Here is a 14203-nt window from a genome sequence, read left to right on the forward strand (position 1 = left end):
GTTGAGGTACAGCAGAAAAACAGGACAATGAAAGATATTACAGAGGCCCTATCTAACGGAGAAGAGTTAGGTTTTCCGAGATATCAAATTTTTATTTTTATTTATTCCTAGTAAGAAAATAATTTGGCTGAAGTTCAAATACGATAAACTTTTAAACTGAAAAAGAGATATTTTGATTGTGTCATGAATCAACTGATGCAGAAATAAGTAGGGCACGTGTGTGCATTGTTTGCTTATGCTGGGGGCAGGGGTGGGGAGGTGTATTATCTACGACTCAAATCCTTTGGCTTTCTTCTAGAGGTGTGGCAAAATGAAACTTACAGGTGTGTTACAGAAGAGCAAACAGAGTTCTTGTTAAACCAACTTACCAGTTTTTCGAAGGGGGAAATCATCCTTTGCATCTTGTGCTCCTGGTAATGTGTACTTGTAGGATGGAGATGTTCCACTAAGGGGTGGAGAGCTTTGATCCAATGATGTGTGGTGGGCAGCCCTAGAAAAGACAAGGAAGTTTCACTATTTACTCCGTAGATTTTACTGCATGTTGGTCAGCAATAATCAGCTGCACATGCTGTACACGTGCCTCAGCTATGTTGATGCTCTTTCTCCTTAGTGTACACAAACCATAGCCTCACGTAACCAAGTTCACTGTAGCAGTATGCTATGGAATGATGCTGGGATCTTCAGGATGCCCACCATTTATTTGGTCATACAGTCACATAGAAAGTTTGCTTCACTAAAATAATTTACCAAGAGTCTGAGCTTTTGACAATTTGAGATTATTGCCTATGTTCTCTTAAGAGCCATCCTAGGGGAAAAGTCATCATCTCAATCCTTTCTCGTCAACAGTATAAAACAATCAAGGTAATAGTAAACATATGCAAGGACTTCATTTTAAAAAACTGCTAGATAGTACATGTGAGTACATGAGAGTAGCCGTTTTTACTGAAAAGACAGGATTGTGCCAACGGACTCCCATCTCCTGACTTCTGGGGCAGTTTCAGTAGTAAAGAATGGGGATCACATTCTTTAATATGAAACCAATTTTTTTAAATGTTTTCTTTTTCCTGGGTGAATACAATCTAAGAGATGCAATTGTGCTGCTGGAGAATAGTTTATAGGACTGAACACTGACTATCTAGTAGATATAAATATCTATAATTATATATGTAATGAAAACAATTAACAGGACGTAGTATCACCATCACAATGATTGTTCTACCAGTATTATTTATTTAAATCATACATTCTTAAGACTTTACTGGTTTAAGGATATTTCTTCTGGCTATAACTGGCAAAAATGGTATTAAATTCAGATTCTATAAATTAACCATTTGTGGTTATCTGAAGTTGGACTCTACTGAACTTCAATTCCATAAAAACAAGGTAAATACTGCTAAGTAACATGTGAGAGCTATGCTTAATATTACCTAAGAGAACAGCTAATGAACTTTAACCGACAAATTCTTTGCATGTAGCTGTTTCTCATTTAAAAATGCTATTATCTTTTCTTAGAACAGACTTTAATTTTGAATTATGAATTAGCTATAAATTATGTGTATAGTTTTAGGTAACAAAATCGTGTTTCTTTTTAAATCATTCGTGATATTGATTGAATATTTGAAATTGTTCTTCAGAGATTTGTTTTTCATGTCAACTGATATACATGACAGAAATTATGAAAATCATTAAAAAGTATTTATAAAACATGATGGTATCTGTCTGTTACCTGTTTTGGGATGCAGAGAAGGGCGGATACCTATAAAATAGCCTTGTAAGTACATTAACTCTTTAAATAGAACTCCCAGGCTGCTTACAATATTAATGTAACAGAGTACTCAAGTACTATTTCTATCTCTAATGGTGTGAGGGATTGAAAAATATATAAGTGTAAAATTATATGGTCATTTGGCAAACACTTTTAAGAAAGAAATGAAACTATTATCTATTAGTTTATTATCCATATATGATTTGCCTATCAGTTCTTTGCCCTGAGTTTTAGAATCACCACATCCTCTATATTTTATTGAAATATTTGTGTATTGGACTTACGGAAATACAGTTCCATAAAAACCACAATACCACAGTGTATTATGTTGTCAGGTTGTGTGTCAGGAGCCAAGCTATTATTTTGTTGTCTGGGAAGAAATGAGGTGAGGTGGGCAGGGGTAAACTATTCACTGAAGACTTAGAGTTATTTATTTAGCAACCTCTCTTCTTCCTTTCCCTACCCTCCCTTATCTTCCTTTCTTCCTTCTTTTTTTCTTCATTTGAGACAAAATTCTACCAGATTTTTGAAAATATCTCTGACCGCCATCTTACACCAAGTTAAGTGTAATAAAATCACAATCTGCTAAATCTTTTGAAATTACTATATAGATACCAGATGCACCAGTTGAGAATGGAAAAATGCAAAATACAAATTTCTTTGCCCACCTCACAATTTGTCAGTTATTCATTCATCAAAGAACATATATACTTCCTTGCCCTCAAGTTGATAAATGCTACCATTTATTTAGCACTTCTCTCTGTTATGTACCTTACCACGTTATTTCATAGGACCGTGCCAGCAACCCTAGAGGGCATGCACTATTATTTTCCTCTTTTTATGGAGAAGGAAACTGATCCTTAGAGAGCTGAAGGAACTTGCCCACAGCCAGACAGCTGAGAAATGGCAGGCTAAGGATGTGTACCCAGGTCGGCTAAATACAGAACCTGCGTTCTTTACCCCAGGAATGAAAACAGCCAAACACTGAACATACGTGTACCAGAGCTTGGGATGGCGGCTCACGGAATGATTTTTTCCATTAGTTGGAGTGTCTTTCGTTGCTGATTTACTCAATAGGAATTCTTGAAGCTTCTGCTTTACTTCTGTACTTGCCACTGCCCCTGAAATACACACACACACACACACACACACACACAGAAACAGATGTTGATGGTGAGTTTTGTCCTCTCATGCCTCTAGAATATTTGACAAAGATTAAGAAGTAAAATCGCTGGTCACAGCATATAAAGTTTTCCTATTAAAAGAAGAAACCACAGTCCAAATATGCTTTAGAAAATAGTACAGTAATGCTTTATAAATACTACTTAAACTGCAAATTTTCAAAAGACTTTCAGCTATTTCTTTAATTACTTTTGCAAAGAGGGAATTCCCAAAATCAACTTTTTTAAGTTTAAAAAATACTGCAGAGGAACAAAACACTGTATTTTAATAATCAAGTTATCTTAAGGGATTAGATCCATATTAAATCCCTTAAACACATTAAAATAATCTTTTCTGGGTTGCTAGTTTGAAAACCTTAGTTTTAAAAAAAACCCTTTGAGCATTAAACAAATAAATATTGCTGACAATTCCAGTTCAAGTCATCAAATTTTAAACCTTGCTACGACCTGATTTTGAACTGACCTAATACAGGGGAATTATTTGGATCTGTCTCCCTCTTGTGGATAGTTCTTTTGCATGTGTTATGCCTTAAATCTTCTCAAAGTTTGAGTATGCCAAAACTAAATGGAGGCAAGGCTTTACTTAGAGAGCAATTATTACTTGGCCAGGAATAAGGAAGGCATAGTCAGGAGATGTGGATACAAGCTGATTATTAAACAAGATGGCATATATTAGGCTGCTTTAGAATTACATTATTTTTAAGGTTCAAAACAACAGAAATCAGCACCTTTGCCAGATAATGTTATGTTTGCTTCTTGAGACGCTCTGCAGACTCAATGATATTAGCTGGTACGTAAATGTCAAAACTTTACAGTTGGGTCTGTAATCTATGCTTTTAATTAAACCCAGATAATTCTGACGAGTCTAACTGCACTCTTTATCAGGCTTTGTTCTGAATAATGATCAGCTAACGATGAGGAAAGAGAGTCCATCGTTTACCCTGGTGCCTCTTACTTTCTCGTCCTCTATCTTTGCCTCTGAGAGGAGGAAGCTGCTGTTCTCTGCGATGCCTCTCTACTTCCTGTTCTTGCCTCTGCTGCTCCAGTTTCTGCTCCTTTTCTAGGAGTTCTTGTTGCTGTTTTATGGCTAGAAGTTCCTGTTGCAACTTGCGAGAAGAGAAAGACATGAGAGTGTGCAATTTCTTTAGGCTTCATAGTCATCACTGACCAAAACTGAAATATTATGAGCTTTTGGAACTTGTTTGTATTTAGTTCATATTTGTACCCACTTTTTCTGTAAATCATTAAAATCTAAGGACAAGTAACTAATGCAGTGAAGGTCTTAACATCATCAACAGGCAAGTTTTAGGTAGCGCCATTATCTGTGCATCCCTATCAAAACTAACTGTTAAATTCACTCAGGTCTTCTCATTTCCTTTAATGAAATCTTTAGTTCCCTTAATGACTTTTCTTTGAACATACAAACAGGAAAAGGTAGGAACTGCCCAGAAGCCTATTTTACAAAGCCCCTCACATTATAAATGAACAACTGAAATCTTCCATTCTTAGCCTAAAAAATGGTGTAAAAATAATCAAGGCAAATACAGAATGGTGAGATATTAAGTTAATTTGGGGGAAGTTTACCTGAAGTAAACAAATGCTAAAAATTTCAAAACCTTACAGAGCAAGTTCTCAATAGACTAATGCAATGTATATATTCATAATATGTAGAATATATTCTATATATACAGTCTCTCAAAATATCAAAATAGCAAAAGCTTTATTCTTTCATTCAGCACATAAAAGCTCTTAGATTAAAGACACTGGTCAAGAAGAAACCACTTCCACAAAACTTCATTTTAATGCACTATTGTTTAGCTTTCTGAATCCCTTGAATTCACTCTCAAACAATGAATGACATGAATATGATGCATTCTTGCACTCTTTTTTTTTATTTTTATTTTTATTCTTGAGACAGGGTCTCACTCTGTTGCCCAGGCTGGATTGCCGTGGCACCATTATAGCTCACTGCAGCCTCAATCTCCTGGGCTGAAGCGGTACTCCCACCTTAGCCTCTTAAGTGGCTAGGATTACAGGCATATACCACCACTCCTGGCTATTTTTTTTAAATTATCATTTTTAGTGGAGACAAAGTCTTGCCATGTTCCCCAGGCTAGTCTCAAACTCCTGGCATCAAGTGATCCTCCCACCTTGGCCTCCCTAACTGCCAGGATTACGGGTGTGAGCCACCTTGCCCAGCCTGAAGCATTCTTTTTTAATAGCCATCTTGAGATGTCCATTTCCATTCAGACTGAGAAATATATATCTATGAACTATAGTAAATGTGCTCACTGAGGAGTAACTAAAGACCTTGAGTTCTACTTAGGTTCTGACATTAGTAGATATGAAATCTGGACAAGTTACTAAACTACTCGGAGCCATAGTTCCTCATATGTAAGAGAGAGAATAATCTCTCTTCAGTCGCATATTCATAATGTACATAAAATTTAGTTTTTAAGTTTGAACCGTACTGATTTTAATTATTATTATTATAGGTTGGGCATCCCTAATCTGAAAATCCAAAATCCTAAATGCTCCAGCATCTGAAATAGTTTGAGCACTGACATGATGCCACAAGTGGAAAATTCCATACCTGACCTCATGTGATGAGTTCCAGTCAAAATGCAGGCACACAACACAAAGTTTAGTCAGCTTCACCATGGGAAAAAAGATCCTTCCGGCCCCCTTTCAGCTGCAATATATTTTTTCCATACACACCCAGATTCCCCCACATAAGCACACCCACAGAAGGTAACAAAATGGTGTGTGTGTGGGCAAGACATGCCAATGGCATGTTCCTCACATTCAGACTTAGCAACAATAGTGATGCCAAACAACCACAGATTGTCCACATGGGTGGCTGAGACAATGACACCTTTCCTTTCTGATGGTTCAATGTACCCAAACTTTGTTTGAAGCACAAAACTATTGGAAATATTGTATAAAATTACCTTCAGGCTATGTATATAAGGTGTATATGAAATATAAATGAATTTTATATTTTGACTTGAGTCCCATCTCCAAGACTCTCATTATGTACAGATATGTAAATATTCCAAAATCCAGAAAAAAAAAATCCAAAATCTTATATATTTCTGGTCCCGGGCATTTCAGATAAGGGATACTCAACATGTGTTTGTAACTTTCAATACTAATGAAATCAGTAAATTTTGTTTTTTACATTAGGTGCCTAAAACTCTTGATTTTACACCAAAAAGTAATAGAACAAAAATAAAAAGCTATTATATGGAATGGCATCAGAGTCACTCTGGAGCAACAGGAAGCTAACTCTGTATATCAACCATAATAGCCTTATTACTCCCAGAAGGACATAGTTAGAAGCATTTCTGGTTACTCTTCATATTAAAATCTTTGGCGTTTTGGCTTCAATACACTCCCTTAATGGGTGTTATTATTCCATTGTAATGAAATAATATTCCATAGTAGCAGGAGGAATGCTTAAATTCTGCCTTACTGTTAAATTCTATACAGATACTTGGGTTGGTCAAATTAATTTGGTGCTTCACCCAAAGCCCCAATGTATTTGAACTTTAATCTTTCATAGGAATCTAGAAAAGCACACAATTTAATTACCATAGCTACTATTCATTATCAAAGATTGCATGAATGAGGTTTAAAACAATAGAAAGAAATAAAACTTTAGCCCTCTATTGCTAGATGTTCTGGCCCATGAGAAAGGCAGGGCAACTTAAGAGCTTTGGAGGCAGACAGGGCAAGACTGTAAATCTTGGAGCAACAATTTATTGGCTATGTAGCCTTGGAAAGGTAACATTATTTCTCTCTACCTCAGTTTACCAGGTGGAAAAATGGGATAACAGCATCTAACTCAACAAATGTTGATTATTACAGAAGCTAAAGATTCAAAAAGCTAATACAAATAAAGCATCATGTAATGCATCTTTCCAATAAAAATAAAATCTTAATGAAAAGCATCGACTTTTACCTTTATCCATAAAAAATACAAGACAAAACAAAATAAAAATTCTAAAAATCAAAAAACTTCCTAATATGAAAAAGTAATATTAATTATGTCTTTGGTTTCTAAGAAAACAAATTATTTTGGAAAATTATTTTAAAAGCTAAATTTTCCTTTTAGCTATCTCATAATTCTTTTTTCTCACAGGAGCCACTTTTCCAATATTTTCCAGATGTCAATAAACCGACACCATTGTTTTGCTTGTGCCAAATGAACAATTAATTATCTACTTGCTACTATTACATTTTGGGTAAAATTAAGCAATAAATTTCTTTCTAAACAATTTATATTGATTTTATAGCTATCAAAGGCAGCAAAAGAAATGAAAAGAAGTATCTAAAGCAGTAACTTATCAGTATTGCCCTGTATTTAGGGAAACATGACTCACATAAAGCAGCAAAATGAACTACACAGTTCCTTACATCTTAAAGTATGGTGAAAAATGTACATTTTACTCATTTCTCTTTGCCATCTTAACATGCTGGAAGGAAAGAAACAGATCTAGATTTCAATGTTTCTATTATTGTTTCAAAGGTTAAATTTAAATAATGCTTCAGTATTCATTCAGAAATAAGTCTAAAAACTAAAGAAAGGCTACCCATACTTCAAAATGTAGCCATGAGCTACTGATTCCATTTGGGACAAAAGAAAATACTCTCACTTTAAGGTATTTTGTACATCAATAATATACAAGAGTTATTTTTGGAAAGTTCACTATTAAAAAAATATATATTTTATATCACTTGTCAAAGAGCCTTTTTAGGAATATAAGATAATAAAGTTCTTTTAGGATTGAGAAACATCTTGTAAACCAAGTAATATAGAGAAGAAGATAGCATTTTTACTTCCTTAGAAACTGTCATATTAATGTGGTAAAATTACATACTATTAACATTAGTTATCTATATCAACCCTGTATCGATGTGGTTGTACTTGATATGCAAGTAATAAAGTTCCTATAATACAAAATAATAAAGTATGAGATAACATAATTTATTACATTCATAAATTAGCAAGTGTTTGTCATCTTTGAAAGTTAGATATAAAAATAAAATTTTTATTGTAAATCTTTGCTGCTTTTCTCTGTCATAATAAATTCAAATTAAATAGCCTTGTTTCAACTGTCTTTGTCAAGAAGTTGCAAGATGTTTTACAAATAAAGCTAAAGTAATATTTATCTCTGAAGGTACAAAATTAAAAAAACAGACACATCTAATATTATTTGATAATAAAATAAGTTATTAAAAATTCTGGAATATGGATATATTTGTGCTAGAATAATTTAAACAACTTTAGTCTCAAATTGTCAACTACTCCCAAACACTTTCAATAAATTCTTATCTACAGTCTATAAAAATATTTGCACCAGTTTCTCCATTTATAACTCCCTTAAGCTTTTTATTATACTATTATTTTGAATGTGTACATTATGAGATTTTTTTTCTATAAGGAAGATTTGGACATACTCAGAACATCTACTTATATACCATGTTTGTTTTTTAAAAACAGCTCTCTTCATATAAGGTGATTAATTTATCCTTTCTCACAAATAGTACATGTAGACTCTTCAGAAATAAAATATAAAATGAGTCTTCTAGGCTTGTGCTTCTTCTTGGTGGAGAGCAGATGGGGCAAATGAACAAAATCACGTAGGAGAGAATCTAAAATTAGGATAGGAAGTTACTACTCCCTACTATTATTGATTCTATGTGCTAAAGGATAAAGAAGGTCCCTCTGAGAAGCAAAACAGGTTTTTAACAGGTACTTACCCAAAGTTTTCACTAGTAAAATCACAATTCCCTTCAAGCCATATATCCATGTCTTAATCACAGTGAATCTACCCGCAAAGTGTTCCCATGGGCACTGTTCATGCCCACCACGGTGCAGACTCCTGAGTAAGGTCACAGACAAAGAAGCATTTGCTACCTTGATATGCTCCTGAAGCTGAGCCTGGTGCTGCCGTGTCAAGTTCTCATGCTGTTTCTGAAATTCTGCTATCAGGAGCTGCTTCTGGATTTGTTGCTGCTGCTGGATAAGAAGTAATTCCTGCTGCAATTGCTTCTCACGGACAACAGGGTCCACCACGGGCATCATCATCCTGAGGTCTGTCCTTAGGTCTAAAGGTGAGATGGGCTCCAGGCCCACAGGAACTTCTGACTTCACATCCACTAAAGAATCAGAAAAAAAGAGAAATGGGGTGGGGGAAGGTAATAGAGGATTGGAAATTAGCACATTGATTTGGAAACAAATAAAAAGTATAAGACCCTGTACAACAAATTTTATGCCAATGACTCTAGCCATTTCTTTACAATGATGATATAAAGTCATTTGTACATTAGTTTTGATAAATGGGCCATAGGCTAATTTTCATTCAGCAATTTGCACTCTGCCATGAATCTTCCACAATTTCCTTTTACAAACAGGTGACTTCAATTGTTTACTGGTATCAGTCATTCATAAAACTTATTCTACTGAACCACTAACAAAAATCAAGTCAACGAGGACAAAAAAAAATGGAATTATGTTGAGGAAAAGATGCCCTAAGAGAGAATTTCCACCATGACTAAATTTGTACACTTAAGAACATCTTCCTTTGTAATCAGCGTCAGAAGATATCTTCAACTTTACAAAGTAAAGGTTGTAGTATAATGTATTTGCAGCACTATTGGATGTACTAAAGACAGAATAGACAACTGCATGCTAAAATGTGGAAAAGGGTAGTTAACCACAGCAACGGTGCCAGATCCAAACATCAAGGAGTGAAAGTAGCCCAGTTTCTAAGTCCTGATGTTTAATTGGTAATAATCTGTATCTCAGCTACCTCATTCCTAAAATAAACAAGGTGGAAAAAGTATGAGGAAACTTAAAACAAGTATTTAACCAAACCACTGGAGTAAAAAAGATTTGATGATCTGAGAATAACTATAGATGATAATATTTAAATTTACACAAATTAAATTAGATAATATATATAAAATTCTTAGCAAAAACTCTTAGCAGATAAGAACGCTGCTTTCGGGGCCCGGCGTGGTGGCTCATGCCTGTAATCACAGCACTTTGGGAGGCCAAGGCAGGCGGATCACGAGGTCAGGAGATCGAGACCATCCTGGCCAACATGGTGAAACCCCTTCTCTACTAAAAATACAAAAAATTAGCCGGGTGTGGTGGCCGGTGCCTGTAGTCCCAGCTGAGGCAGGAGAATGAACCTGGGAGGTGGAGCTTGCAGTGAGCCGAGATCTCTCCACTGCACTCCAGCCTGGGTGACAGAGCGAGACTCCGTCTCCAAAAATAAAAAAAGAATGCTGCTTTCTAAAGGAATAATTTAAGCAGGAAAACTCACAGACAGGATAGATATCCAGGTGTACCATTTATTTATTTTTGGTGTCCATTCTGACATTTTGAATGACCAGCATCCATGCCAAACTGGTTGTTAAATATTTTGAGTATGACCCTTACCCACAAGAATTGGGAAAATTCTGTAGTTCAGTGTAAAAAGTTAAGCTAAAGACAACAGGAATTTTGGAGGGGAAACTGTGGCAAACTGGATTGCATGGCTTTTCAAAAGAGGCCAGTCACTACTCAGATAAAACCAACTATTGGTGGGAGTTGTGGGAGAAAAAGAAAATACAGGTCCAGTGTAGACAGAAATAATTGTTAACTGAAAATTAAACTGAAAGATTTTTTAGGCTGGTGGAGGGCTCACTCTTTTGCCCAGGCTGTAGTGCAGTGGTGCAATCATAGCTCACTGCAGCCTAGAACTTCCTGGCTCAAGGGATCCTTCCGCCTCAGCCTCCCAAGTATCTGGGACTTTAGGTGCATATCACCATGACCAGCTAAATTTTTCTTTTCTTTCTTTTTTTTTTTTTTTTAATAGCTGGGGTCAGGGCAGTGGGAGCTGGGGTGTTATCTTGCTATGTTGCCAAGGCTGGTCTTGAATTCCTGACCTCAAGTGATCCTCCTGCCTGAGCTCCCAAGTTCTGAGATTATAGGCATGAGTCACAGCACCAGGCTCTTCAAAAGCTTTAAATACTCCAGGAACCAAACAAAATGCTTCAGTCTTTACATGTACCAGTTTTCAAATTCTGTTCTATAATCTAAATGCTTATTTGACTCTTTCATGTGTGTAACATTGAAGATGTTATTAATTTCCCTAGGCCTCTGTTCCCTCATCCGTAACTTGGAGATAATAACAGTAAGTACTAATAGCATGTAGCACATCCCTTGACAGATGTTTGGTTTTGCTTTTTTTCAATATAAAATGGAAATTTCTTATATATTAAAATAAACCATCAATAGTAAGTAGCTAACAAAACAAAAATATTAGAAACAAATAAAAAAATAAAATGGCACACAATTTCTACTAAACATTAGAAAATAAAAACACTAAAACATCTAGATCAAAACAAATAAAAGAATGCAACAACTGAAAATAACCTTCACTAGTAAAGAATTGCAAATTATGAATCAAAATAGAGCATCATTAATTATTATCATATATATGACCCATGTGTATACATATGTGTGTACAATGCCCCATTGTATAGGCTAAGTGTATGACCAAAGAGACAATTATTTATGGCAAGCGGAGCTGTCAACTGGTACAAAACTTATGCAAAACCAATTTGGTAATATGTATCAAGAAGTGTTACATATTTCTACCATTTGATTCAGGTTTGTCAACTCTTGGATTATATCTCTAGGAGATAATACTGAATAGGGAAAAAAACAGTTCAATGTCATATTATTTACTAGAGTTCTAGTATTGTTATTGAAATCACCAACTACAAGCAAATGTCTCAACAAAATATGTCACATCCATTTGGTAGAAAAGCTATGCATTCATTAAAAATAATGTTTATGGGAACATTAAAAAAGTTGTTACATTAAGTGAAAAAAGTGATATTTACACTATGATAACCATTTAAAATATACACATATAAGTAATGTAGTCACAATAGATTTATCAAGCCCCTTAAAGTCCCAGGCTTCATTCTAGACGTTGGGGTTTGGTATTTTAAAGAAAGACAAAAATTCCAGCCCTTATCGAGCACATATTCTACCATGGTTTTTAAATCATATTAGTTTTTAAATTCCAATAGCAATGACTGGTGATGTAGAGAACAGAAGATGGCTGTATTTTAGATGGAAATATGAATGATTCTCCCTTTACTTTTCTGTATTTTTCCAAATTGCATCTAATGCTCTATTACTATAAGTAACTAACTTAGATTTGCAGATTCCAGTTTGGGAACTACAAAGTTAATTTTCCATGTGAATTTAAGAGTTATTTTCAGTGAGTAAAAAAAGGCTAACAGAAATCCTGTCTACAGATGTTAAAGCTTCATATATTTAAATGTCCTTGCTGGTCATCTGAGTTGAATGTCCATGTGCATGTGCCTGGGCATGCAGACTGATATCAATCTTGGGTTGCTAACATTGGTTATTTTGCCATGGATTGACCAGAAGTTTGCAGTGACGGTACTTTGTCACTTCAATGAAAATGGGAAAATAATTTATAAATGAACTATAGTTTGGTGGACATTGACTTCTCAAAGACGATATTTGTGAAAGGAAAGAAATTAATCATGACAAGTTCAGATGCAAATTAGAATGATGGCCTGTAAGATCTCTTAATTGCAGCACCCAATGTAGAACTTTTAGTCAAGGCTCTGGAGTAACATGAGATTTTGAATATTAACTAGAAGAGTTGGCATAATTCCAACCAAAAGCAATGGCAGTTAATGATATATTTCATTTTTACATTAAAAAGGCCAAGCTATAGCCTTCAGCTACACTCAAAAAACAAAGGTCGGAACTTAACCCTATAAAGACAAAATGTAAAAATTCAAGAGACCCTGGAGTCTCTTCTTGCTGGCATTCTTGTTATCCATGAACTACAAACAACAAACCTCTAAAAAAGCTTTTTTAAAAAGATAAGAAAAAAAGTCCTACAAGTCTCTGAAACAGTTATTGTAAACCTCAAAGGGTAATTTGACTTCTTAACCTGCTATCCCAACAGAAATGATTGTGTCTAACTGCTTGCCTTTGTTCAGAGACTAATCACTAAATTGTGAAAAATCACCCTCAACTTACAAAAACTGCTCTTGATTATAAATAATTGCCCAAGACTGAGAGAAAGTGGCAGGCAAGATCCCAGTCTTTCATCCAATTTATTCAGCAGCAATCCACATTCCATTTGTCTAGACTAAATATAGCAGCGTTTATACAAGAAATCAATAGTGCTTGCAGAGAGGAGAGCAAAGGCATGAATATTTCATCAAACTCAGAGAGAAATGGCAATCAGCACACTGATGGTTCTGTGTAGGTCATCTTTGGCCTGCTAGATTAGTTCCTGTTACTTGGACAATAGCTCATCTCTGCCTAATCATAATCATATCATAGCCATTCTTTCTATTTTTAACATTAATTGCATTGTGGGTGACAAAGGCTCATCATATTCCAAAAGGAATGTTGGATTTTTCTTACATCTTTTGTGACAGGCTAATAAGCCTCCCCAGGAGAAATAACAGTAACACAATACCAGGGCTGAGTTTCAACAAGTTACAGTCACTTTTACACCTCAGTATGTTTAAGAAAGGGCATTGTCCATAGCTGCCATATTATCATAATTAGAAATCAACTTACAAGGAAAAATTAACTGCCATTTTTAACAGTGGATAAATGGAATCATCTCTGTTCACAACATTCCTTGTCTGGGAACATGCAAATTCCTCAAAAATTACTTAGAACAGGTGGCCAGTGATGCATATGTTATTTTCGAAGGAATCTGATGACAGCAAATATTAGTATTCACATAAGTTGTGAATAAAACATGTTTTTTAAACTGATCTCAAGACCTTGTAACACAAGTAAGGAAGGATTATGATGAAGCTAGCTTTATTTGGACTTATCTTGCTTGTCTGAGGTTGCAAATAAATGCAAATGTATGCCATATTTATTATATTATATTATTCATATTATTATGTTCCAAATGCCCAGTCAGAACTTTTCCACATAAATATTAACTAGTCTTAATTATCACCTTACAAAGTCCTGCCCATTCTTGACAGTGTCTGTCTTATTTGTTCAATAGTTATTCCTTCTTTTTAATGTTTATAAGCTCCTGTGATTTTCAAGAAACATTTGAGTTTTTAGTGAACTTGTAAATGAAAGAGCTCTCATTTCAATATAAAATTAAAATACCAAATCATGTAGGTGTTCATAACAATTACATTTATTTGAGCATGAACATGAACATTC

At 34.9% G+C, this 14203-nt stretch overlaps 1 protein-coding gene across 21 annotated transcripts in view; it reads right to left on the bottom strand.

Moving 5' to 3' along the window:
• Positions 1–14203, bottom strand: part of HDAC9 (histone deacetylase 9) — a 917296-nt gene that overhangs the window by 405597 nt on the left and 497496 nt on the right. For 5 of the 21 annotated variants that reach the window (XM_054559003.2, XM_054559004.2, XM_054559007.2 and 2 more), the window contains 4 exons: positions 8870–9111; positions 3887–4052; positions 2760–2886; positions 369–490 (listed from right to left, as the gene is read on the bottom strand). In XM_054559003.2, the coding sequence (XP_054414978.1) occupies positions 369–490; positions 2760–2886; positions 3887–4052; positions 8870–9111 (657 nt within the window). The remainder of the gene's footprint in view (positions 1–368; positions 491–2759; positions 2887–3886; positions 4053–8869; positions 9112–14203) is intronic. The other 16 variants (XM_054559005.2, XM_054559022.1, XM_054559015.1 and 13 more) reach the window with 5 other exon arrangements.

This window comes from Pongo abelii, chromosome 6 (genome assembly GCF_028885655.2).
Source record: "Pongo abelii isolate AG06213 chromosome 6, NHGRI_mPonAbe1-v2.0_pri, whole genome shotgun sequence".
NCBI classification, from domain to species: domain Eukaryota; kingdom Metazoa; phylum Chordata; class Mammalia; order Primates; family Hominidae; genus Pongo; species Pongo abelii.